General features: G+C 42.7%; 1 protein-coding gene across 1 annotated transcript; it reads right to left on the bottom strand.

Annotated features, from left to right (window-relative positions):
• Nucleotides 1–3068: 3068 nt before the first annotated feature.
• On the bottom strand, nt 3069–25514 carry LOC306767258 (organic cation transporter protein; the record flags this gene model as incomplete). Its single annotated transcript, XM_079255179.1, has 10 exons — nt 3069–3141; nt 4382–4594; nt 7967–8075; nt 8175–8386; nt 13279–13388; nt 20975–21098; nt 21197–21365; nt 23263–23417; nt 23492–23595; nt 25173–25514. The coding sequence occupies 10 exons, from the start codon at nt 25512–25514 to the stop codon at nt 3069–3071; spliced, it is 1611 nt and encodes a 536-aa protein (XP_079111305.1).
• Nucleotides 25515–26004: the final 490 nt, after the last annotated feature.

Below are 26004 nucleotides of genomic sequence, written 5' to 3'. Positions count from 1 at the left end.
AATACAGGATCATTTTGCAAAGTCTTATTGATTATTAGACTACTTCCGTCACATTCTAGTTATCTGTGAGACTGTTGTGAATTTAGCCTTTTCTGTAATCGAAGAGGATTAACACACGTTAGGATATATATAAATATAAAAAATGTGGCTCAAATTCATCCCAATGTTACGTCCCACAGAGGATTTGTTTTTCACAGCACTGTACAAAAACCAGCAATATATCATAACATGATATTATACATAACATTATACATATAACCTCTGATCATGATTGTGTAATTCAAGACAAATATAAATGATGGTGACTGATGTTTATTTTACTTTCTATTTTTAAATCCAGGTCAGTTCCAGCTGCATCGCCCTGTCTTCCAACATGGGACGTTTCAGACCAAAGATGTAATGTTTTATATGATCCTGAGATAGCATGATTTATGTTAATGACTTGTGATGATGAGCTAATCAGCTAACTTGACTGTAAAAACTTTGTTTTTGTCACACAGAAGACAAGAGGAAGACAGCAGAGAAGCCCTCTTGCAGGCGGATGTGAGGTTCATCGCTGGACCAGGGATGTAACCTCTGCAGCTGACGGCGAGTGATATTGTTGGAGGTCGTTTATTGTTGAAAGTCTTACTTTGCTTCATTAAAGCATTTTAATTCAGGGCTTTATGTCTGCTTTAACACTGAGCTAATATGAAAGTTAAGATGTATCCTAAAAAATTAAAATAAGACTAAATAAAGCAAACAAAAAACAATGTTTTGCACATGCTTAAAAAATTTGTCCCTCATCGGGAAAAGCCGTGGATCTTATTCAATCCTAAATCCGCCTCGGTGTATGAGTTTCTTTTTTTCCCCCTTTTATAAATTTTTTTTATTTTTGATGTATTTTTGTCTGTAGTTGTCCAGTTTCTGTGCCGAATTCTATTTTACTTGTATGTCTGTTATACTGTGTATGTGTTTGAAAAGCTTTAATAATAATAATAATAATGATAATAATAATAATAATGATAATAATAATAATAATAATAATAATAATAATAATATTAATACCTTGTATGTCAAGGACACAAACTTTCTCTAAAAGAATCTTTATTGTACAAATACAGTTGATAAAAACAAATATTATCATAAACAAAATCACATTTCATGTACATAAATGCACATCTGTGTCATGTAAAACATGTAAAACATGTTTGTCACGTAGAGAATCAAGTACTTGAGTTGATGAGACAGTTTCTGTCTCATCAACACGCCCCAACTGAATGTAACCACGCCTACACACAGACCCTTCAAGTACCATCCCCAATCTCAACCCAACCATGCCCATTTACATGTAACCACACCCACTCTCAATTAACCACGCCCATAACCATAACCCGTTAATGACCACGCCTCTTCCAGATGTAGCAACACCTTCTTATTTAACCACGCCTCCACACAACCACCAATCTGTGACGACACCATAATATCACAACCACTCATCTCTATCTAGCTGAACCCTCCTACTTTAAACCACACCTCCATGACCATGCCTATCATAAAACCAATTCTTCACGTCCACACCTGGCACAATCTATGTCCTCATGTCCACACCTGGCATAAACCGCGCCTCCAGGTGTAAGCCTAACATGAGATATTTTTGCTTTTATTGTTTAAAGAGTCCCAAACTGATATAAAAATCCATGCGGCACATTCGTGTTCGGGCTTCATGGGCGAAATGAAAAGGCTGCGGTGGGACGTGTACTGAACGCACCAGAGAGGTATTTGATATTTCAACCCAAATATCTTTTATTGTACATTTTCAAATATCAGTTTTAGACCTTAAAAAAAAAAAACATACAAAAAATAAACAGAAATCTGTAGAGTTCAGTTAAATAAGTACGAGTCATGTTTCAAATTCAGAACACACCTCCACCCCTGCACTGTGTCTGCTGGTCAGAGGACAGATTGGTGCCAGAACAATAACACTGATGAGCCAGACGAGAGTGAGGTCCAAAATGAATGCTAGGAGGTAGGTCACGGCTTCCTGTAGACAAGTTACAGCCCTTCACAGCAAGATGGGAATACCAGAGCTGGTGGTTTTCCTCCAGTAGACCAGTAACGGTCCTTTACAACAAGCTGGGAATACCAGAGCTGGTGGTTTTCCTCCAGTAGACCAGTAACGGTCCTTTACAACAAGCTGGGAATACCAGCGCTGGTGGTTTTCCTCCAGTAGACCAGTAACGGTCCTTTACAACAAGCTGGGAATACCAGAGCTGGTGATTTTCCTCCAGTAGACCAGTAACGGTCCTTTACAACAAGCTGGGAATACCAGAGCTGGTGATTTTCCTCCAGTAGACCAGTAACGGTCCTTTACAACAAGCTGGGAATACCAGAGCTGGTGGTTTTCCTCCAGTAGACCAGTAACGGTCCTTTACAACAAGCTGGGAATACCAGCGCTGGTGGTTTTCACCAGGATCTGTCATGAAGAATCAGCCAAACGGCCAACACCAAACCATTGGCAGAAAGCTGGAAGAACATCCGTGTCTAAAATGTCGCTGGGGGCTGAAAGACATCCCCATTCGTCCATCAGACTGCTATGGAAGTCCAGCTTATTATGTTGGCTTCCTTTTCTTTCCTAAGTCAGTCATGGATAAATTCGACACGTTTAATATGCATCGCTGGTGAAGACAAACTAGAGGAAAAGGCTTAGCTAGCAGGCTCCTTGTGCTGACTGAAGAAATGATCACTGAAGGATTTGCATCTGTAGTTTGCGTCTTTGAAGTGACTAAAACAGCACGCGATGGATGTTGCAGCCGGAATGAAGAGAAAACTTCATGGATGAAAAGTATAACAGCTGTATCACTGATATATTTACTTGAATTACTCCTAATGCAACACAAAGTTTCATTCCAGTCAGATGAACTGAGAACAAACAGCATATAAAACAGAGAAACAGCCAGAAAGTGAGAAAAACTTTCATGCTAACTGTTATTCATATAAAAACAAAGTCTAAGTGAGACTTCCACTGGAAGCATAGACTTCTGTCTTTCAAAAACGTGGAAAATACTGAGAGCAGCTGTGGTCCGGCTTTAATCCGTACTGGCGTTGCCGCTGGTGGGAGTGTCCAAGACGACCGGCTTCACACCGTTTTCCTCGTCACTACTGGAGAAAAGAAGAAAAAACAGCTTCGTGAATCACAGCTTCTGTGTTTGTTAGCACTTCTATAACTACTACCACACACCACCACCAACACTTATCAATCTGTTTATTCTAAAGCAGGACTACGGAATGATGTATCCAAACTCCTGAACCAGCGGGAGGAGATGGAGCTGCAAACATTCAACTCCGGGTAACTGGAAGTGGAAAATCCAGGATTTCACATGATGATCAGAGGAAATGTAAAAGATGGCCGTGTGTTGGACTGGTCCCTGGGTGTCGTGGGGTGGGAAGGGCGTCCTAACACCGGACTAGGCTGGTGAGAATAGTGAGAATACCAAGAATCATCCGAGAAGACCTTCCTTTGACTATATCCTGTACCAGATAATCAGGATATTATCAGATTATCTGGATCTATTTTCACATCAGTTATAATAAAACCTGTTAAGTGCCCTGATTTAGCCGTGAAAGTCCTGTTTGTTCTTATTTTCCTGTAAATCTCCCGTATTATGTATGATACAGGGAGGAACACAAGTGGTGAGTGACTGACACCGTTAAAATTCGCTACCCACTGGATGCCTGTCAATCAAAAGGACACGCCCCCTAATCATGAAGAATTTCGAACTGAAATTACTTTAAAACGGAGGAGTTATATATATATATATATATATATATATATATATATACACACATATATATATATACACACATATATATATATATATATATATATATATATATATATATATATATATATATATATATATATATATATATATATATATATATATATATATATATACATATATATATCCTACCTGACCTGAGCTCTCTCCAGCCAGCAGAAGACCATCTTACCACGACTCTTTTGTCTCTTTCTTTCTTTTAATCTTCTTGTTTCTTTGCTCAATCAGCAACGCTGATTGTTCAAACATCTAGTTCCTTATGATACCGTGAAGAAAAACGTCACGTCGCGTTCTGGATGTAAAAGTTGTATAGTGTAAACCTGCAAGACTTCGGCCTTTGTGGGGCCGAGTTTAAGCTGGTGCTGTTTTTGGATATCTGTTTGTTAACGGTTTAAGCACAGTTAGTTCACGGATATCTCCGTTTCACTGCTGGAAAACATCAGTGGAGCTAAAATCAACAACATGGTGGAGATGTTGGCAGGTGGAAAGGTGATGAAGATGGACGGTTGAACAAAGCGGTGCAACAGTAAGGCAGAAAGGTAAAAACAGTGAAGTCCAACCTGAGGCTGACCCCTTCCACATCCTCAATTGTGTCAGGAAGGGGCTTGTTGGCCGTCTCAGGTAACAGCAGGGTGAGGGCGGAGCCAATCAGGGGACAGAGGCCGCTGAGAACCATGGGAGCATGAGGGCTGATGGTCCTCAACAGGTACATCATGGGAGCCAGGACACCCCCAAATCGTGCACACATGGAGCCGATGCCGATGCCATTTTGTCTGCAAAGTGAGGAGAAGATAAAGGAGTTTAGTTTGACCTGGAGTTAACGTGATCTGTATCTGCAGCATGAGATCTGATCCAAGAGGCATTTCATCGTCCTGTGGTCTGGCTCTGGAACAGCTGATGCGGTCTGGGCTCCGAGTAACCAGGAATAAGAGGAGAGGGGCAGCCTTGTGGTCAGTAGATCTAATCCTGCCAAATCTTACCTCCACCGCACGATCTTATCGCACACACCATACTGCTTCATGGCCTTGTCGTTTGCTGCTGGTTATAAAAAAAAACATTGAGCTCTTTGGTAGGAAGCCACAGTCATGGGGATTTGCTCTGTTTTGGAGCCCCTAGTGGAAGAGGGGAGAACTTCAGGTTTTGGCTCTGATTTTAACCGCTGGAGGTTGCCACTTGGTGAGTAGGTGTTTATGTGGGTATGTACACTGCTTAAAAAACTAAAGGGAACACTTAAACAACACGATGTAACTCCAAGTCAACCCCACTTCTGTGCAACACTGGTTAACAAACAGTTCCACATGCTGTTGTGCAAATGGAATAGACAGCAGGTGGAAATTACAGGCAATTGGCAAGACACACCCAATAAAGGAGTGGTTCTGCAGGTGGTGACCACAGACCACTTCTCAGTTCCGATGCTTTCTGGCTGATGTTTTGGTCTGAATGCTGGCGGTGCTTTCACTCTAGTGGTAGCATGAGACGGAGTCTACAACCCACACAAGTGGCTCAGGTAGTGCAGCTCATCCAGGATGGCACATCAATGCCAGCTGTGGCAAGAAGGTTTGCTGTGTCTGTCAGCGTAGTGTCCAGAGCATGGAGGCGCTACCAGGAGACAGGCCAGTACATCAGGAGACGTGGAGGAGGCCGTGGGAGGGCAACAACCCAGCAGCAGGACCGCTACCTCCTTCTTTGTGCAAGGAGGAACAGGAGGAGGAACTGCCAGAGCCCTGCAGAATGAGCTCCAGCAGGCCACAAATGTGCATGTGTCTGCTCCAACAGTCAGAAACAGACTCCATGAGGGTGGTATGAGGGCCCGACGTCCACAGGTGGGGGTTGTGCTTCCAGCCCAACACCCTGCGGGACGTTTGGCGTTTGCCAGAGAACACCAAGATTGGTAAATTCTCCACTGGTGCCCTGAGCTCTTCACAGATGGAAGCAGGTTCACACTGAGCACATGTGACAGACATGACAGAGTCTGGAGACGCCGTGGAGAACGTTCTGCTGCCTGCAACATCCTCCAGTATGACCGGTTTGGCAGTGGGTCAGTAATGGTGTGGGGGGGGGGCATTTCTTTGGAGGGCCGCACAGCCCTCCATGTGCTCGCCAGAGGTAGCCTGACTGCCATTAGGTACCGAGATGAGATCCTCAGACCCCTTGTGGGACCATATGCTGGTGCGGTTGGCCCTGGGTTCCTCCTAATGCAAGACAATCCTAGACCTCATGTGTCTGGAGTGTGTCAGCAGTTCCTGCAACACCAAGGCATTGATGTTATGGACCGGCCCGCCCGTTCCCCAGACCTGGATCCAGCTGAGCACATCTGGGACATCATGTCTCGCTCCATCCACCAACACCAAGTTGCACCACAGACTGTCCAGGAGTTGGCGGATGCTTTAGTCCAGGTCTGGGAGGAGATCCCTCAGGAGAACATCCGCCGCCTCATCAGGAGCATGCCCAGGTGTTGTAGGGAGGTCATACAGGCACGCAGAGACCACACACACTACTGAGCCTCATGTTGATTTTCATTGATAATTTCTGTGTGATTTTGTTGTCAGCACATTCAACTTTGGAAAGAACAAAGTATTTAATAAAAATATTTCTTTCATTCAGATCTACAACGTGTTACTTTAGTGTTCCCTTTATATTTTTGAGCAGTGTATATATATATATATATATATCAAAAACTCCTCTCTCACCCACCCGTCCCATCTCCCAGGATAGGGCGGGTGGCTGTTCATCTCTCCAGCTCAGGTTCTCTACCAGAGTCCTGGGAGGCTCCTCTTCAGTATCTCAGCTGTTCCTAGGACTGATCTTTTCTGGACGGAGATGTCTGATGTTTCTCCAGGTATCTGTTGGAGACACTTCTCCAGTGTGGGGGACACGGCCCCCAGTGCTCCCATCACTATGGGTACGACTGTTGCTTTCACCCTCCAGGCCTTCTCCAGGTCTTCCTTGAGGTCTTGGTACTTCTCCAGTTTCTCCTTTTTCCTGATATTTCCATCATTGGGGATGGATCCATCGATCACTACGGCTTTCCTCTGCTGCTTCTCCATGATCACTATGTCCGCTTGGTTGGCCACCACCATTTTATCTGTCTGGACCTGGAAGTCCCAGAAGATCTTAGCCCTCTCATTCTCCACCACCTTGGGCGGAGTTTCCCACTGGGACTTGGGGGTCTCCAGTCCATATTCTGCACAGATGTTCCTGTACACTATGCTGTCTACTTGGTTATGGTGCTCCATGTATTCTTTGCCTGCCAGTATCTTGCAGCCTGCTGTGAGGTGCTTGACTGTTTCAGGGGCTCCTTTCTATAGTCTGCACCTGGGATCCTGCCTGGTCTGGTAGATCTGGGATCCTGCCTGGTCTGGTAGATCTGGGATCCTGCCTGGTCTGGTAGATCTGGACCTCGATGGCTCTGGTGCTCAGGACCTGCTCCTGTGCTGCCATGATTGGTGCCTCTGTGCCGTCCTTCAGTCCAGCCCTCTCCAGACATTGATAGGACTTGTTTATATCGGTCACTTCGGTGATCTGCTGATGGTACATCCCATGCAGGGCCATGATGGTTCTTCCATCTCGTGTTCCTCCAGACTCCACTGTCTGAGACATTCACTAAGTGCTTCATCTCTTACTACTGTAATTACTCTCTTCTAGTTATTGCTTTCTTTTTAGTGGTACAGCATTCCTGTTGTTGATGGTAAATTTTCACAGCAGTATTTTACAATGATTAAAAAGCACGGTTGTATTTCTATAAAGAATGAAATGAAACCCATGGACATGCAGCAACTGAAAATAAGTTGGTGAATATCCGCAGAGTAGGTGGGTCTGTCGCTTCACTGCAGAGTGAGACCAAAGCCTGCAAGCTGATGGAAAAATATTTAGGATTCAAAATGAAGTTGTCTGGATCAGGTCTCCACATTTCAGCAGTGGGATAAAAATGAACCTGACGGACCGGCGACCTGGATAACACCTCAGAAGGAAGCTGCTTCTGTTTCAAATGCTCTGCCAGCTGTCTACAGTGTGGAACGGTGCAGTCAAATGGCTTCGCTGGCATCACGTTCCAGTTACAACACAACACCCTACACCCAGTTATGACACACCGAGGATGCAGCCTGCTCGGGGCCACGTGGGGGATGTCACGGGAAAGCACTCACCTGATCACCGTGGGGAACACCTCGGCCGAGTAGACGTAGATAATAGACAGAGAGGCCGTGATTCCAAACTTCCCAATCATGGCCAGGACCGTCCGGATGATGGACAGGTCTACGGGAGAGGTCAGGAAAGGTGAGGAAGTGGCTCGAGGAAAAGCGGAGACAGCATGTTGGTGTGTATGTGTGTGTGTGTGTGTGTGTGTGGGCGTACTGCTGGGGAGGAAGATGGTCAGCAGGCAGGCGGAGCCGCCCACCGTTAGGAAGGCCAGCTGGGAGATCTTGCGGGAGCGGTTGAGCGTGAAGAGGGTGATGGTCCGCGCAGGCATCTCGACCAAGCCGAAGATCAACTGGGTCAGGTAGATGTTCATCCCAAAGTCAGAGATGTTGAGGGACAGGCCGTAGTACACCAGGACGTTGACAAACCTGAGACGGGAGGAGGAAAAAGTGTCAAAGTCATCTTAGTCCAGGTTCCACATCCGGTCAGACCAGCACGATACCAGTAATCATTTTTACATTTTATTACATATGATATAGATGGACAAAATATAGTTATTTTCAACATTATGTTTCTAATATTCTGCGTATTTACAGTAAAAAAAAGTTTCATATAAAAATAAAACATCTTTTTATTTATATAATTATATTTTAATATAATATTTTAATATAATGAAAATATAAAATATAATTTATAATATACAATTTATATTTTATTTTATTACATTTTAATTTAGTTTTTAAATAATACACTTAATTTTTTGTAGTATAAGTTTACCTTTGAAAATTGAACATTTTATTTAAATTGATTTATATTTTTTGTAATCATTATTATTTTTATAACTAAATTACTTTATCAGGGGGCTTGTTATTCAAACTCCTTTTTAAAAATGCATTTTATTAACTTTATATTGAAAGAATATTTAATTTTTATATACATTATATATGTAGTTTTCAGCGATGGAGCAGCAACCTGTCCAGATGTTCCTGCCGCTCACCCAATGATTACTGGGAGAGACTCCAGCTTCCCACGACCCTTATTTGGACTAAGCGGTTAAAAAAATAAACGAATTCATTTTGTGATTTTATTAATTTACATATTTAATTATGTTACAGATTTACTCCTTTCCATCTGTATTATCTCTTCCAATTCATAATGCTTCTATAAACCATCTAAATAACACCATAATAACCCTAAAAACAATTAAATCGACACATTTTTCTATTTATTTTAGTACAAAACCAGTAAAATGGATCTATACCCATTACTGTTAAAATATACAGTTACTCTGCCGACAGTGTCTCACAACCAGAAACACGTCGAGCTTCACGGTCCTCCTGAAGACAGAGAAAAACCCTGGATGTTAATCAAATCCGCATGACTGGATTGCTTCCAGTGTCGTTCCCACAGCAACCACTATATGGTGCTAAAGTGGAGGTTTTTCAGGCTTTCATAAGCCTCACACCTCCTGAAACCCGCAGACCATCCCTGTTTAGAACCAAGCCACTCAGAGGATTCAGCTGGACTTGTTTCTGTTGGACTGGAGCTTCACAGACAGAAAATAAACAAACACAAATAAACACAGAGAAGCAGCATTTAGCTGTTGAGCTGCAGAAAACTTTCACACTTAAATCCAGGTTCAAGCGCATATGCATGAAATCTGCACACTTTTAATCCTTTTCATGTAATCTACGCTTTTATTATGATTTCTGCTCTTTGTTTGTCATGTTTGCTTCTCGGCAGTTTGTTGGTTTCAGGATGAAGGCGGTTGACTGCTCCTCCTCAGCTTGGTGACTACACACACAACATACCAGTAGTGACATGTCACAGTAACCGTGACACGTTAAACACGTTATCATATCAGCTGTTGGCTTATTGCAGGAAGGTCATCATCACAGACAGCAGAGATGCAGGGGAGGATCTACAGGGGGACAAAGGGGGATAAGTGCCCAGTAGACCCCCCCCCTCAGCCTTTATGTACTTAGATGAATTAATAAAAACACATTTTATAGCACTGAAATAAAAAAATAAGGATTATAGGATTATAAATATAACCTGGAGATATTCCTCCAGATGACGGTTTAACACACAAACTGAAGTCAAATGAAATAATTGAGGGAAATATCTGCGGTTTCATACGCAGGTTAACCACGATGAAACTCGCTCGTGTCCTCCTGGGATTTTCTCTCAGCAGCGTCAAACCAGATGTTTATTTCTTTTTATCATTTTTATCACTTCGACTCTTTTCTTTTTTATAAAAGGAGACGGAATGTGTGAATTAGTTAGTTTGTTTAAAGGGGGAGGAGGCTTTGTATGTGCATGCATGTGTGACCGCATGAGAGACTAGCGGTGCGTTCCCATTACACCGAGAATTGCACAAAAACTAAAATAAATATCGAAATAATAAAACCTGAATGAAAACACCTACGTTTAGAAAAAAAATTTCGTTAAAAAGTTTTTACACTCTCATGAGGTGGTTTTTCAGACGTTTCGATATAGAAATATATCGTAAAAGTGAAATAAAAACACTTTTTTCATGTGACCAGTTTATTTCCGGTCAATATGGCGCAGTGTGGAACAAACAACAAATTCCAGAGTTTTACAAAAAAATGAGGGAGAAAAGCTGTGAAAAGCCGAAGCAGATTCTCCGATCCAGTAGGAAACTAACGCGACGTTGCTGCTGTGCAAAAGCTGTAATGCTTGGAAAAGGCTGATGTTAAACGCTGTTCGGTGGAAACACCTGAAAATCGCGATTGTTGTTTGTCCAAACGAACAAATATCGTTTTTATTTTGTAAAAAGACGTGATGGAAACGCAGCTACTGATGATGAATTAGAAACGAGTTTTCTGTTTCAGCTTGTTGTTTACGTTTTTGTGTGTCCTGTTTTTTTTTAGCACAAGTTGTTTTAAAACACTTTGTGTTGCTTTTGTCAAGAAAAGTTCTTTATAAATAAACTTTGTTTTGGTGCATTTCTCCTCATTTCATGGGAATAATTACAGATTTCAAGGAGAGTTTAGATATGAAGGAAGTCTGGAGAATCTGTTGAGGTTCTGTGTGATCAACATCACATCAATACGGCCGATCAACGAGATCAGGTTCCTTCCTGTCAGAGAGAAAATGATTAAAGTGGCGACAAACTGAGGTTTACAAGGAAAACAGGTTAATTCTGCTGAAGATCTGGGGGTTGGGGAGGATTCTGATTGGACAGAAGGGAGAGTAATCTCATACATAACAGCTCTGAGGCTTTCGCGGGTCTTGTTTTGACTCCATATCGACTTGCTAGACGTCCAACGCCGCCTCTGTTGTCTCGTCTGTCCTTTAGCACCCAGTGTAAAATGCTCTGGATCTGCTGCTGCAGAAGATTCCAGACCGTCAGGAATGTCGGGAAGCCACAGAAAGAGCCTTCCCCCTCCCGTTTTCCTCCGGAGTCGGAGAACTTCTGCAGGTTGGCCAAGGTCAGACGATGTTTTCCACTCTTCCGACTGCGCTGCCGCTTCGTCTGACTAAATAATCCCAACTCCATCACAGATTACAGCCAGGGAGTAAAATCAGGGAGGAACCGAGAGGTTTACTGGAGTTTATTCTGTCGGTGGATGTATAGACGAAGGTAAAAACCTTCTACACAACCTGCACAGACGAAGGTAAAAACCTTCTACACAACCTGCACAGACGAAGGTAAAAACCTTCTACACAACCTGCACAAACGAAGGTAAAAACCTTCTACACAACCTGCACAGACGAGGTTAAAACCTTCTACACAACCTGCACAGACGAAGGTAAAAACCTTCTACACAACCTGCACAGACGAAGGTAAAAACCTTCTACACAACCTGCACAGACGAGCAGAAAGAACTAACTTGTGTTTAGATAATCTGATTCTGGATCTGCTGCTGCAAGGTAAACTATTTTTAAAGAGCTCCAGCAGCTGTAAGGCAACGAGGCCTGCGTGGTATTCAGCGAATGGACAGCTTGTCAATGTGACACCGGAGGTTGGAGGTCAGAAAATCTGCTGCTCTGACATGAGTCCACACCCAGAGACAGACAGGTGGACGTGTCACCTGCTGACCAAGTGAAATCTGTCAGTCTGTAACATCCAGTATCACCTCACAGCATCCAGCTTCACTCAGACATGTGATTAACAGCAGTTATCCAAATAAAATAATCCAAACCGTCAGTCTGGGGCTTCGGCTTCATGCTGGGAGCTGTGGAGCAGCTGATCCCGGTCTGGGGTCCGTCTCCTCTTCATCTGCATCCTTCCTCTTTACCAAACAGCCAGAAACATTTCCTCTTCTATCTTCTACAGAATCAGATGCTTACAGGAGACACTTGTCCACATTTCCAGGCTGCAGCTACTTTAAACCCAACTAGCATCCTCGCTAGCCGCCTGTTTAAATGACCTTGGATCATGTAGCGCCCGCTTAGCCAGGCCTGAATTCATCTTTAAGCGTCTTTATAGTTTATTTTCAGCTCCAATGTGAAAATCTTGATTGAATGAGCTGATTTGTCGTCTCTAAACACACTGAAAACTGGTCTGACTGGAAAGACTGAAAGATAAGCACGTGCGCACCCTTTCTGATGGTTTCTGTGTCAGCTAGAGGCTGATCAGACGGGTTTCATGTGGAAACATTTTCTCGTCTAAACGTCGCTGGCGAACAGACGCACCTGGTTACGTACGTAAAGGGAGCGGAAATGAGCCTTAGGTCTGCTGCTGCCTGGTCGCCTCCGACCACGGAGGGGGGGGGGGTCAAATAAAAAGATTGAAAATCAGAATTTTTTATGAAATTTCTGTCATTTTTATTGTTTTTAATAATCTTTTTATTTGTCTTCTTGGGAGTTATAGCAGCAGAACGATGGTCTGGCAACTGGGTTCTTTTTTCCTCATTTAAACCAAGAAAAATGACAAGCGGAAAAAGTTTTCATGCATTTTTACAACAAAAATCAGCAATATGGAAGAATTGTGAGAATTGCAATTTAAATTGAATCAACACCCAAAATATTGGAATCGAATCGGGACAAAAGCATATCGTTACGGCCCTTGTGACTATCACTGCAGGTTGTTTTACTTTTTCCTGCGCTGTAATTATGGATGTTACTGTCGTGCATCTTCTGCTTTATTTGACTTATTCGAGACGTCTGATATAAACTCCCCGAAGAAGCCGAGGAAATGATGTCTTTCAGAAGAACAAGTTTAACGTGAATCAGCCTCCGTTTAAACAATAATTCATTCAGAGTTTTGATGAACAACTTTAAAGCATTGATTCCACTGTGGATGAACCCTGACATAAACAGGACAGAGACAAGCCTTTCAGGAAGTACTCACCAGAGATAAAAGACGATCAGAGACTGTTTCCTCATGGTTGGGGTCCGAACCAGGTCGAGGACGGAGTACTTCTTTTTCAGGATGGTTTTCTCCTCAGTTTTATAGACTTGCTGAAACACAGTGAGCAGCAGCTGTTAGCTGATAGCATGCCTGCAGCTGTTTGAAGGGTTTGCATGTTCAAACAACGGACTCTTATCAAAAATCACTCATTCAAAGAATGAATTCCACATCGTGTTAAAAACATCTGTGCAGAGTTGCTGTGTCGCTGAAACTGTGGAAACTAATGAAGTTGGTTGATGGTCAAATGTTGGAGGGAAACATTAGCAGCTCCACATCTCATCTGTTTGTGTGTCTGGATACACATACACACACACACGAGACGTTCAAGTGCATCATCAGCATTATGACTCGAAGCGTTCGGTTCAGAGCAGTTTAGCTGGTAAAACATCATGGACTCATCACTCCTGACCAGAAATATCCCATGTCAGATTCTTCAGGCGGCTGGAGAAACTTGAGATCTAAATGACATTAAACTAGTCATTGTCACCGTGAAAAAACGGTGTTTTACTGGTAAGGACTACTACGATGGACTAACGAGTTAAAGTCCAGGGTGTACACTACCTCTAGTCTGTGAGTTTACCTGCAAGCCTAAACTGGACATAAGTTCAGGTTCAAGTTTATTTATAAAGCACATTTTTACAAGGGCTGAACAATAAAGCAATAAACTACAACACTCCACAATTTAAATTAAACACTGCACTGTAAAAATAAATAAAATATAGAGTTAAAAAAAAGAAAACTAGAATAAAAGTAAAATTAAAATACACAAAGGAAAAGCTCCGGTTTCATAAAATGCCAAAGCAAAAAATGTTGGTTTTAAGTGCAGACTTAAAATCGGAGACAGGTTGGGCAGCTCTGATGAGATCAGGAAGGCTGTTCCACATCTTAGGAGCAGCAACAGAGAAAACTCTTTCACCCTGGATTTAAGTCTGGCAAATGGGACCTTGAGTAAGAGCTGTGAAGAGGACCTCAGAGTCTGCGGGGTCTTGGATTCGCAGCTAGCATAAGACCATTAGCTCTCACATTAGCAGCTAATGCTACGATTAAGAGCTCTCACATTAGCAGCTAATGCTACGATTAAGAGCTCTCACATTAGCAACTAATGCTAAGACCGTTAGCTCTCACATTAGCAGCTAATGCTACGATTAAGAGCTCTCACATTAGCAGCTAATGCTAAGACCGTTAGCTCTCACATTAGCAGCTAATGCTACGATTAGCACTCTCCTATTAGTAGCAAAACCATGTGCTTTCACGTTAGCTTCAAGATGGTTTCAAGATTACTCATTTGTCATATGCAGGTTCAGCCTGAGGTCGACAGTATAAGGGGTTATGTTGTCCAATTCTGAACTATTAATTCCGAATTAATTCATTCGGAATTGACGTATTGTCCTACGAGTTTACATGACAATAATAACTCCGAATGGAAGTTTACTTCCTAATAGAAATTAGCATCAGGAATTAAATGTTTACATGGTCATTATTTATCAGTTTAAAGCAGATTTAACTTTTATTCAGTATTAAACAGGAATTAAACTCCCATGTAAACGTAGCAAATGAAATGCTTAGGATGAGAAGAATAATTTGACTCGCTATTATAAGAAGTACAAGTAGCATGCAATAATAGTACATGATAAAGTGTTTTCTAAAATGATACAGTTGTGCGGGTAGAAATAAATAATATGTAACTAAAGTGTATTGATAAAAATATTATTGGACCTGGGTTGTGGAGCAAGTGATTGCACAGGTAATGTTTAGTGCAGCTTTATTGAGCGCATTATGAGAGTTGCTGTTAGTGCTAGTTCCTAATGCTAAGACTGTGTGATCTTACATTAGCAGCTAACGCTAAATCTGTGGGCTCCACAATGTGTACCGATTACAGAATTTCTTTTATAATAACAGGAAGGGATGGCTTTTTAAACCTGATGGGGGTCTTCAAAAGCTGCTACATATTTCTGGTTCAGGTACTGTAGTTTGGGAGGTTTATTCTGGTCCAGGTCCCATGGTTTAGATGGTCGATTCTGTTCCAAAGTCCTGTGGTTTAGAGATTCGGTTCTGGTCCAGGTCCTGTAGTTTAGGAGGTTGGTTTTGGTCCAGGTCATGTGATGGTTGTTCTAGTCCAGGTCCTATAGTTTAGGGGGTCGGTTCTGATCCAGGTCCTGTGGTTTGGAATATCGGTTCTGGTCCAAGTCCTATAGTTTAGGAGGTCGGTTCTAGTCTAGATCCTGTAGTTGAGGATGATGGTTCTGATCCGGGCCGTGTGCTTTAGGAGGGGAGTTCTGGTCTAGGTCATGTGGTTTGCAATGTCGGTTCTGGTCCAGGTCTATAGTTTAGGAGGTCGGTTCTAGTCCAGGTCCTGTCATTTAGGAGGTTAATTCTGGTCCAATTTCGGTAGTTTAGGATGTTGGTTCTAATCCGGGCCGTGTGGTTCAGGAGGGAAGTTCTTGTCCAGGTCCTTTAGTTTAAGATGTTGGTTCTGGTCCAGGTCCTGTAGTTTAGGGGGTTGGTTCTGGTCCAGGTCCTGTAGTTTAGGGGGTTGGTTCTGGTCCAGGTCCTGTAGTTTAAGATGTTGGTTCTGGTCCAGGTCCTGTAGTTTAGGGGGTTGGTTCTGGTCCAGGTCCTGTAGTTTAGGGGGTTGGTTCTGGTCCAGGTCCTGTAGTTTAAGATGTTGGTTCTGGTCCAGGTCCTGTAGTTTAGGGGGTTGGTTCCGATCCGGGTCGTGTGTTTTAGGAGGGGAGTTCTGGTCCAGGTCCTGTAGTTTAGGGGGTTGGTTCCGATCCGGGCCGTGTGTTTTAGGAGGGGAGTTCTGGTCCAGGTCCTGGAGTTTAGGGGGTTGGTTCTGATCCGGGTCGTGTGTTTTAGGAGGGGAGTTCTGGTCCAGGTCCTGGAATTTAGGGGGTTGGTTCTGATCTGGGTCGTGTGTTTTAGGAGGGGAGTTCTGGTCCAGGGCCTATAGCTTAAGATGTTGGTTCTGGTCCAGGTCCTATAGTTTAAGATGTTGGTTCTGGTCCAGGTCCTATAGTTTAAGATGTTGGTTCTGGTCCAGGTCCTGTAGTTTAGGGGGTTGGTTCTGGTCCAGGTCCTGTAGTTTAGGGGGTTGGTTCTGGTCCAGGTCCTGTAGTTTAAGATGTTGGTTCTGGTCCAGGTCCTGTAGTTTAGGGGGTTGGTTCTGGTCCAGGTCCTGTAGTTTAGGGGGTTGGTTCTGGTCCAGGTCCTGTAGTTTAAGATGTTGGTTCTGGTCCAGGTCCTGTAGTTTAGGGGGTTGGTTCTGGTCCAGGTCCTGTAGTTTAAGATGTTGGTTCTGGTCCAGGTCCTGTAGTTTAGGGGGTTGGTTCCGATCCGGGCCGTGTGTTTTAGGAGGGGAGTTCTGGTCCAGGTCCTGTAGTTTAGGGGGTTGGTTCTGATCCGGTAGTTCATGTGTATCCTGGTAACCTGGACTTGTTTTCCTGCCATATTCTGCAGGAATTCTCCGGTGTGGGGTTCCACATTTCCAGCTTTCATGTCATTCTGTTAGAAAAGCAACGAAGTGGACAGAAAGATGCCTGACAGGCGTTGACAGATCACATGACGAGCCTCGTGCACAGAGCCGTGAAGTGTTTCCTCTCTGAGTGAAGGTCAGTCCTGGTTTGTGAGGGGTCAGGGTTCAGACCAACATTCCCGCCGCTCATCAGCTGACATGCTGCAGCAGGAAAAGCCTCTCATGTGGGACTACAGTAGAACTGGAGCAGAGTTCAGGCTTTTAATGGAGGGGAAATACACTCAACCCAAATGAAAGCAATCTTTCATCAAGCTGCCATGGACGCAACATTTTAGCAGCGTGTCAAATCAGTCACCACACATGAAAATAAAGGATCGAAAGTGGAGTTATCTGGTCGACTGATGATCAAGTTTCAGAAGAAGGAAGCTGAAGTTCCCCTCACATGAATTCACGGCTGCTCCGTCACCAACGTGGAATATCGAGTTGCACAATCTCAGACCACGACAGGAAGAAGAACTTCCCCCTCTGATAAAAACATCACCAGGAGTCTTCCTCTTACCGCCTGCTGTCACCCACATGACCAAACAAGACGTTTCTCACTTCCTTCTGTTTGGATCTGCAGCAGACTCGGCCGTGGTGCTGGTTCTAATGGTTTTAATGGTTCTGGTTCCACCGCTCTGTAAGGTTCTGCATGAACCTGAATGGTTTGGCGTCATGGTGGCGGTCAGATCAGTTTTATACGGTTAACCCCGAGTTATTGATAAAAAAATCTACTTTATATGACTTTATAAAGCTATTAGTCCCAGTAGAAACAAATGTTTCTGCTCACTGGATGTGGAGCAGATTTAGTTTCTGCTCCACATCCAGTGAAGTCACTTTGATGTATTTTATGGATCTTAAAAGTCTCTTTATTTCGTTTATTTTCTCAGTTTGGAAATATTAAGTAAAAAAAACAACAAACTTAAAAAAATCAAATTAAAATACTAAAATATAACAGACCATAATCCAGGGGTCCCAAACTCCAATCCTCAAGGGCTGCGATCTGGCAGTTTTTCATTGTTTACTGCTCCAACACACTTGAATCAAACTGAATCAAATCAAATTGGATCAAACAGCTTCTTGAAAACTTCTTTACAACGGCCACGTTTACATGGAAGTTTTAATTCCTCTTTAATTCCAAATAAAAGTTAAATCCGCTTTAAACTGGTGAAAAATGACCATGTAAACACACAATTCCAATGTAAGTGTCTGGTTTATTTATTTATTAAAATTCGCATTTTAATTCCGAACTGATTAATTCCTCTGTCATGTAAACCTTCATTCCACTCTAAGTTAATATGGCAAGCCAAAGGGGCCAAACATCGCCACTTAATTAGCATGTTGGCATAAGAACGGCGTAAAAAGTGCCGTTTTTCTTCACAAAACAACATAAAAAAACGACATTCTATACAAAATAGTGCTTTTTATGCACGGTCAACTAATACTGCAAAAAGCAGCATTCAGAAACTGTACAGAACGTCGTTTTTTATGGTGTTTATAGAAACGCTGTCGTAGCCATAAAAAACTGTGCTTTTAACAACATCTTGTGAAGAAAAACGGCGTATTTTACGGCGTTGTTATACCAACGATTATAATTAAGTGGCGATATTTGGCCCCTTTGGCTTGCCATAAGTTAATTCCCATTGTTCTGCACATACTCGTTACCTCGTTCCGTCCCAATGACGCACATGTTCCACACGTTGTTTCGCCTCCCGTCTTCGGTCGTCTGTCTTTCTTCTCAGATGCCGATAAAAGTGAAGTAGTACTCTCGTGTCGAGCTGCTGCTTCATAATATAATTCATATCACGCCAAAACTGGTTCTTATTATGTAGTTTTCATGCTACGACTGAAAAGATAAGAAACAGGAAGCAAGCTTTGTTTATTTCTGCTAGACGTCATACGTCGCCTGTCCAATCAGAACCTTCCCAACCCGCCCATCTAAAGCGGAATTAAGTAAAGACGTGTTTCCATGTAAACCTCCATCTGGAATTATCATTATCATTTAAACTCATTGGAAAATAATGTTAATTCTGACACATGAATTAAAAAAAAAAAACCATGTAACCGTACTCATTCATTTCAGTTAAGTGTGTTGGAGCAGAGAAACAATGAAAAGATGCAGCCCTTGAGGACTGGAGTTGGAGACCACTTCCATAAACAGTGTTTAAAATCACAGTAAACGCTGAATTTTTAACATATGATTAATATTTTAACGTTAATTACAGGAAAATGAACACATTCGATGAGGTTTTTGTTCCAAACAACACGGAACCTTTTCAGTGCTCGACGTCCTGGCACAACGATTATAGTGAAGCACACGTCAGAGCTCGGCTCAGTGTTGCCAGTTTAGCGACTCCAGGCCACAGTGGTGGATTCAAGAGATTTGGGGCTCTAGGCAAAGGCAGGCATGGGGCCCCCTGGTAAATATTACACTTTCTACTGTATATTATGTGCGTTGCTAACAAACAGCCAGTGTAAAAGTGTCTTTGTTGACTGAGAGGACCGTGTTTAATGACAGGGAAGGGTTGCTTCACTCGATGGTACGATCTGATCATTTATTGTGCCGAGTCATTCTTTAAGTTCCAGATCAACTCACTGACCGCATCACACACACAGATCACATCAGGTATTAGTGCGCCGCCCTATATACCTAAAGGGTGGGCCCAGAGACACACATAATATAATAATCATTCTGCTGACAGTTTAACAAATGCATTTTTATCAAAAACATAGTTTTTGTTAGTAATAAGTAACTAAGTAATAAACAACCACCAGTGTATGACAAGTTTTAAGGGGCCCTAAAGAACCGGGGGCCCTAAGCTAGTTTTGCCTAATGGTAAATCTGCCCCTGCTAGGTCATCTCTTCCGAATGTTTCTACCAAATAATTTACACGGTAACACAGTTTTATCAAATCAATGTCACGTCTCTGGGATTGTTCACATCAGTGATGAAATCCCGTCCAGAGTTTGCGAGTTTTCTTTTTAAAGGCATCATGCAGGCAATACTCAGAAGTACTTACAGAGCACGTTACCTTCACATCTGTTCCATTTGTTTTTCTGAGGTTTTAAATTAAATTAAATATAATACTCACTCACAATCCTGCAGGTTTTCCATCTAACCCTGCTCCAACACACCTGGCTTCCTTCCTTCCTGTGCAGAACTTCATCAATCCATTTGAAGGAAGCCAGGTGTGTTGGAGCAGGGATACATGGAAAACCTGCAGGATTGTGGCCCTTAAAGCGCGGAGCTGAACGCAGCTGCAGTAAAGCTTCAGTTTACAACATTAACCCACTGGGGACCGAGGGTATTTTAGAGAAATAAACCTGACTTTTTTAGTTTAAATGCTAATAAACACCACCTTTCAATGCCCCATAACATCCTATACTTTGTTTTTTTTAAAAATTATTTTTGAATTGAAATATCATAAACTGCTATGTAAATGAGGCTCCTTTGCTTGAAATAAAGAGTATTATAATTTCGAAGCATGACTAAAGGTACTGAAGGGGACTGAAACATCGCTGCTTTCTGCTGCACATACTGTATCTGTTACCAAGTTATACGTCTGTTACGACGCCGTCGTGTCGTTTGTGTTGAAATAAACTACTTGAGTAATGCAAATGTTTGTTTGAGCAATTACGCATGGTATGCGTGCGTAAAAGCTGTTGTTTTTTTTATAATTTATCAGCCTTGTAAATACAGAAGACAGCTATCCGACTGCTAATGACACGATGCAGAGTGATTGACACCGTTTGGAGGCGTTTCCTGAGGCATCATCAGCTCTGATTGGACAAACACGTGTCATGCGCCAAAGACAAGGCTCTGATTGGAAATATATTTTGACATAACACTGTATCACCTATGAATGGGCTACAGTGATGCCAGAACTACCGTCTGAAAGCCCGGAGTCTCCCGATTAAGAGGGGAAAAAAGTACGTTTCTATCTTTTATGGTTCGAAAGCCATGCTGGATTAAACACAACATGGTCCCTGGCATCGCCGACGATGCCGGCGTCCCCAGAGTGTTAATGTCTTTATGTCTGTGTTTGTTATGGGATTAAAAAGTGTTTATGATTAATTCAACACAAAGTGTTGGGTGGATGGACAGACAGACAGGTGGGATACCTGACACATGTCCAGGTCTTTAGTGATGGGATTCCCGTTCATCTGTGCCGCCTTCAGGATCACTTCCCACGCCTCTTCCTTCCTGTCGTTGGCCATCAACCAGCGAGCCGACTTCGGTAAAACCCTGAAAATGTGACGCAAGCAGGAAAACCTGATCAGGAACTTTTTTCTCTCTTGGAGACACAGTGGAAGCCGTTTCCATGGAAACCTCTGCCCCCTCACCAGATGTAGATGATGAAGAGGAAGCCAGGTGCTGATATGGCCAGCTGCAGCTTGCGCCAGTCTCGTATGAAGTACGCCACGCCGGCCAGCAGGATGTACCCGAAGCCGAAGAAGTAGTCTGTGATGATTCCGGCCAACATGCGCTGCTTCAAGCCGGTCCACTCTGTCCCTGTTTCAGGAGGAGGGGATGCAGATCAGCCACAGGATCTGACCCGTCCTGCAGACCCGGCTGGAGACGGATCTGGGACAGGAAGCCTTAAAACAACGCGCTGCATTTTCATCATCACGTCTTTCCATCTAAACACGGAAAGACGGCGTTCCACCTTCAGTCTGGTCTCCAGTGGGTCGGACCAGGATCATAACATATCCAGATGTTCCTTTTTAATGAGCCTTTTGGAAAATATCATAAACCTGGAATTTCTGGAGAAAAAGTTGCGACTACATTTTGATTGATTGGTTACACGTTTTAATGTCTTATTACAGTTTAAATTTTCATCTATATTTTATTTACAGATATATATTCAAGCTTTAGTATATTTATTGACAAAATATTTTATTTGTATTTTCAAAAAATTTTTAAACTTGAAATTTGAAACATTTTCAAAATTGTTCTTATTTTTTAAAATAATTTCTTTAGATTTCTCATTTATTCAGTTTAAAGGTAAAAATTATTTATGTATTAGATTTTCATTTTATATTTCTATTTATTTATTTTATTTCTTACACATTTTATTTATTTTATAAATGTAAACATCTACACGTGCACAACTTCCAGATCCCAATAAACCTGCTAAATTTTATTCCCGCTTTTGGGAATAGAAAAATCCAGTATTTCACAGAGTAACGATAAAACATCTAGAAACGATGTTAAATGTACATATGTGTACTTTTCCATGTGTGTAGTAACGTGAACAGACTCGCCTCGTCATGTAAACTGATGTCAGAACAAGTTGTCCTGCTGACATGGAGAACATGAAACCTCAACTGGATACATTTACAGCTACTTTTATCACAACGTTACAGTTACTTTAAATAAAATACTACAGTTACTTTTAGTAAAATATTACAGTTACATTTAGTAAAAGAATTACAGTTGCTTTTAGTAAAATATTACAGTTACTTTTAGTAAAAGAATTACAGTTGCTTTTAGTAAAATATTACAGTTACTTTAAGTAAAATATTACAGTTACGTTTAGTAAATATTACAGTTACTTTTGGTAAAATATTACAGTTATGTTTAGTAAAATAGTTACTTTTAATAAAATACTACAATTACTTTTAGTAAAATATTAGTTACGTTTAGTAAAATATTACAGTTACTTTTAATAAAATAGTTACTTTTAGTAAAATATTACAGTTACTTTAAGTAAAATATTACAGTTACGTTTAGTAAATATTACAGTTACTTTTGGTAAAATATTACAGTTATGTTTAGTAAAATATTAGTTACTTTTAATAAAATACTACAATTACTTTTAGTAAAATATTAGTTACGTTTAGTAAAATACTACAGTTACTTTTAATAAAATAGTTACTTTTAGTAAAATATTACAGATACTTTTAATAAAATAGTTACTTTTAGTAAAATATTACAGATACTTTTAATAAAATAGTTACTTTTAGTAAAATATTACAGATACTTTCAGTAAAATATTAGTTATGTTTAGCAAAATATTAGTTACTTTTGATAAAATATTAGTTACTTTTAGTAAAGTTTTAGTTACTTTTAATAAAATATTAGTTACTTTTAGTAAAATATTAGTTACTTTTAGTAAAATTTTAGTTACTTTCAATAAAATATTACTTTTAGTAAAATATTACAGTTATGTTTAGTAATATATTACAGTTTCTGTATTTTATGTTGTTACATATTCACTAAATCCATCCTGTGGACCAGACCGGACTCTCTGGAGGACCCGGTTTGGTCCTCAGGCCATATGTTTGACACCCACGGCAGATGGTTCTGGTTGTGGTTATCTAGATGTTTTGACTGGCTTTTATCAGCAGAATAAGATCGTAACGGTGACCCGACTCCGTGAACATCATCCTATCTGCAGGGCACTGACCGAGGACGAAGGCGTTCATGATAACGCCAGAGATGGAGGTTCCAACCATGAAGCGAAAGCCCGTGTAGACGTAGAAGTTAGGAGCGAAGGCGGCAGCCACTCCGAACGTGACTTGGATGGCCAGGCTGATAAGGATGATGATCCTGCGACCATACCTGATGAAGAAATATGTCAGAACCGGGTCTCGAGGTGAAACACGGTTCTTTCAGGAGATGAATTCTGGTCTTACTTATCAGCCAGGTGTCCGAAGACAGCGGCTCCAACAAGGAGGCCAAACATGTAGACGGACGAGCCCAGGTTGTTGAGGCTGGCGTTGTCGCAGACCAGGTCCCACTGGGAGGAGACAAACAGGAGTCAAGTCCACTGGAGCTTAGAAACATGACGGACCGGACCGGTCTGGACCGTCAGTCCAGAAAAAAGTCCAGCTGGGATCGACCCGTTTCACACCAACTACCTCAGCAACAACAACAATACACACAAACTGCTTCACATTCCAACAGAAGGAGAAGAAATCCTCCCTGCAGCTCCTCCAGAACCCGGCTGCACTGGTTCCCCCCCGGACCGGAGAACCAGCCTCTGCTTCCACCTCCGTTCACTCTTACTGGTCTTTAACATATTTATTATAAATATCTGCATTTTCTGCTCATCTGGATGAGAAAGCGACGCCCAAACAGACTTAGTGTCTTTTTTCTGCTCTTATTTCTGCCTGAGTTGCAACGTTGTGTGGAAAGTGCTGTATAAATAATGTTTCTATTTTTTTTATTTATCTCAAACACACATACAGTACAAAACAATAAGGCACATTTGTGTAACATTATATTTTGTTTGAGAAGGAGCAGAAGGAAGCCCAAGGCTTATTAGTTTAGTTCAGAACAGAAGAAGCTCCTTGTACGAGACGTTTTTAAGTCCATCTGTCTTTGATGGAAACCCTTACGGTTCGGTGACCTGGATGAGTGAGAATCTACACGACGAAGACAGATCGATGAGAAAATACAGAACAAACAGATTTATAACAAGTTTAAATGAAAAAAACACAAAAAAAGCAGCAAAAACCAGCATTAAACTAAAAGCCGGTTTAAAAAGTCTCCTAGAGACGGCGAAGGGAGGGACGAAGACCACTTCCAGTCCAGGAACAGGTTTTTGGGACCAGCAGTAAAATCTGACCTTTTGACCCCAAACTGCAGGTTGGAGAGTAAATCTGCAGCTCGGAGCTGTGTGTGTGTGTGTGTGTGTGTGTGTGTGTGTGTGAGGGGAGGGGGCATCAAAGGCTCAAAAATGTCTCCTAAAATTCACTGGTAACCAGTAAAAGGAGGCTGCTCCACCAGTTTGTTCTGGTTCAAAGCCCCGCAGCCTGAATGTTGAAGTTGCTTCTTATCTAAGCGGGTCAGGAGGATCTTCCAGCCGTCCAGACGCGAGGTCACCAACGCACAAATGATCAACCTTGGAGAGCTTGGTTTAGAAATACTACGAAGATTAGAGGAGCGTTTCGGCTCTACGAGGACGTCAGCAGGTTAAAGATGGCGCCTGGCTGGACGGGGGGGGGCTAGACGACCCGGCTGCTGGGTCGACCCGCCAGGACCAACTCATAAAGTTTCAGTTTGAAGTAATGATCTGTTTGAGCGCCGCTGGACCTTTTGGCCTTCCCATCAGCTTCCCTCCAGGTCCCCGGCAGCACCGTCCAACCGGGGCGCTCTGGTCATGTGACCACATTGGCTGCTCACGCCTCGTGTTCCCGTGTCAGGCGGGGCACGCCGGGCGATGCCTGCTCTGCATGTGTCCATCTTCCAGTCTCAGATATCAGAGGAGCCGGCTGGAACAAACCTGCTAAACCTCCCTGCATTCTTCAGCCTCAGCGTTACGTCCAGCACATCCCCGCTCAGAAACCCGGACCTGGAACCGTTTCCACTCACCTCGGTTACTATGGTGCTCTGGAATGTCTCCGCGCTGTATTCCCAGCCTCCTGGACAGCTCGCAGGCAGGCGTCCATCTACAGTGACGAGAACTTCACTTTGGTTGAGGGAGAGGCTGCAGGACAGCTCCGGATGGCTGCTCAGAAAGCTGAAGTTCACAGAGGCCGGGGCCCCCGCTGAGGGCCACGCCGAGCGGCATAAATGAGGAGGAACGGCCCCGGTGAACACCGACACCAGCATGTGGAACGCCAGGAAGATCTGAGGCACACAGATCCACACATACAGGATCTTCTGGAACTTCCCGAAGCCTCCAATCAGTCTGAGCACTTCATCGAAGTTCATTTCTCTGGTTTGAACGTGTTTCAGCTGCAGAGCGGCGTGTGAAGCTCAAACCACCACAGATGCCACACAGATAAGGTGAGAGGGCCCGGAGCGAGGGGAGAGACGCAGCAGGCACACCTGAGCTGACTGCCGCTCTGACAGCAGGAGCTGTTTGCAGTGACGAGTGGGCTGTGTGAGTGTGATCTAACCAACAGCAGTGGGAGTGGACTGAGTAGGAGGCGTTTCCTGGCTGGTGGGAGGAGGAGGAGCCGCTGAGTGATGGTTGCTCCTCTTTCATCTCTCCTCCCCTACTCAGACAGTTTCATAAGATTAAATTAAGTAACCCACTTTGTTAGTTAGTGGGAGCTAGTGGGAGTCCCACAGCTGACAGGAGCACGCCTGATCCGGTGGGGAAGGGGGGGTGAAACCCCTCCACACTGACAGCAACATCACATGGAAAAAGCTGGGATTCAGTATGAAATGTTTGTTTTCAGCCGCTGGACGTCAGGCG

The sequence above is a fragment of the Telmatherina bonti genome (assembly GCF_933228915.1).
Source record: "Telmatherina bonti genome assembly, chromosome: 16".
Taxonomy (NCBI): Eukaryota; Metazoa; Chordata; class Actinopteri; order Atheriniformes; family Telmatherinidae; genus Telmatherina; species Telmatherina bonti.
This window is presented reverse-complemented; position numbering and strand designations above follow the sequence as displayed.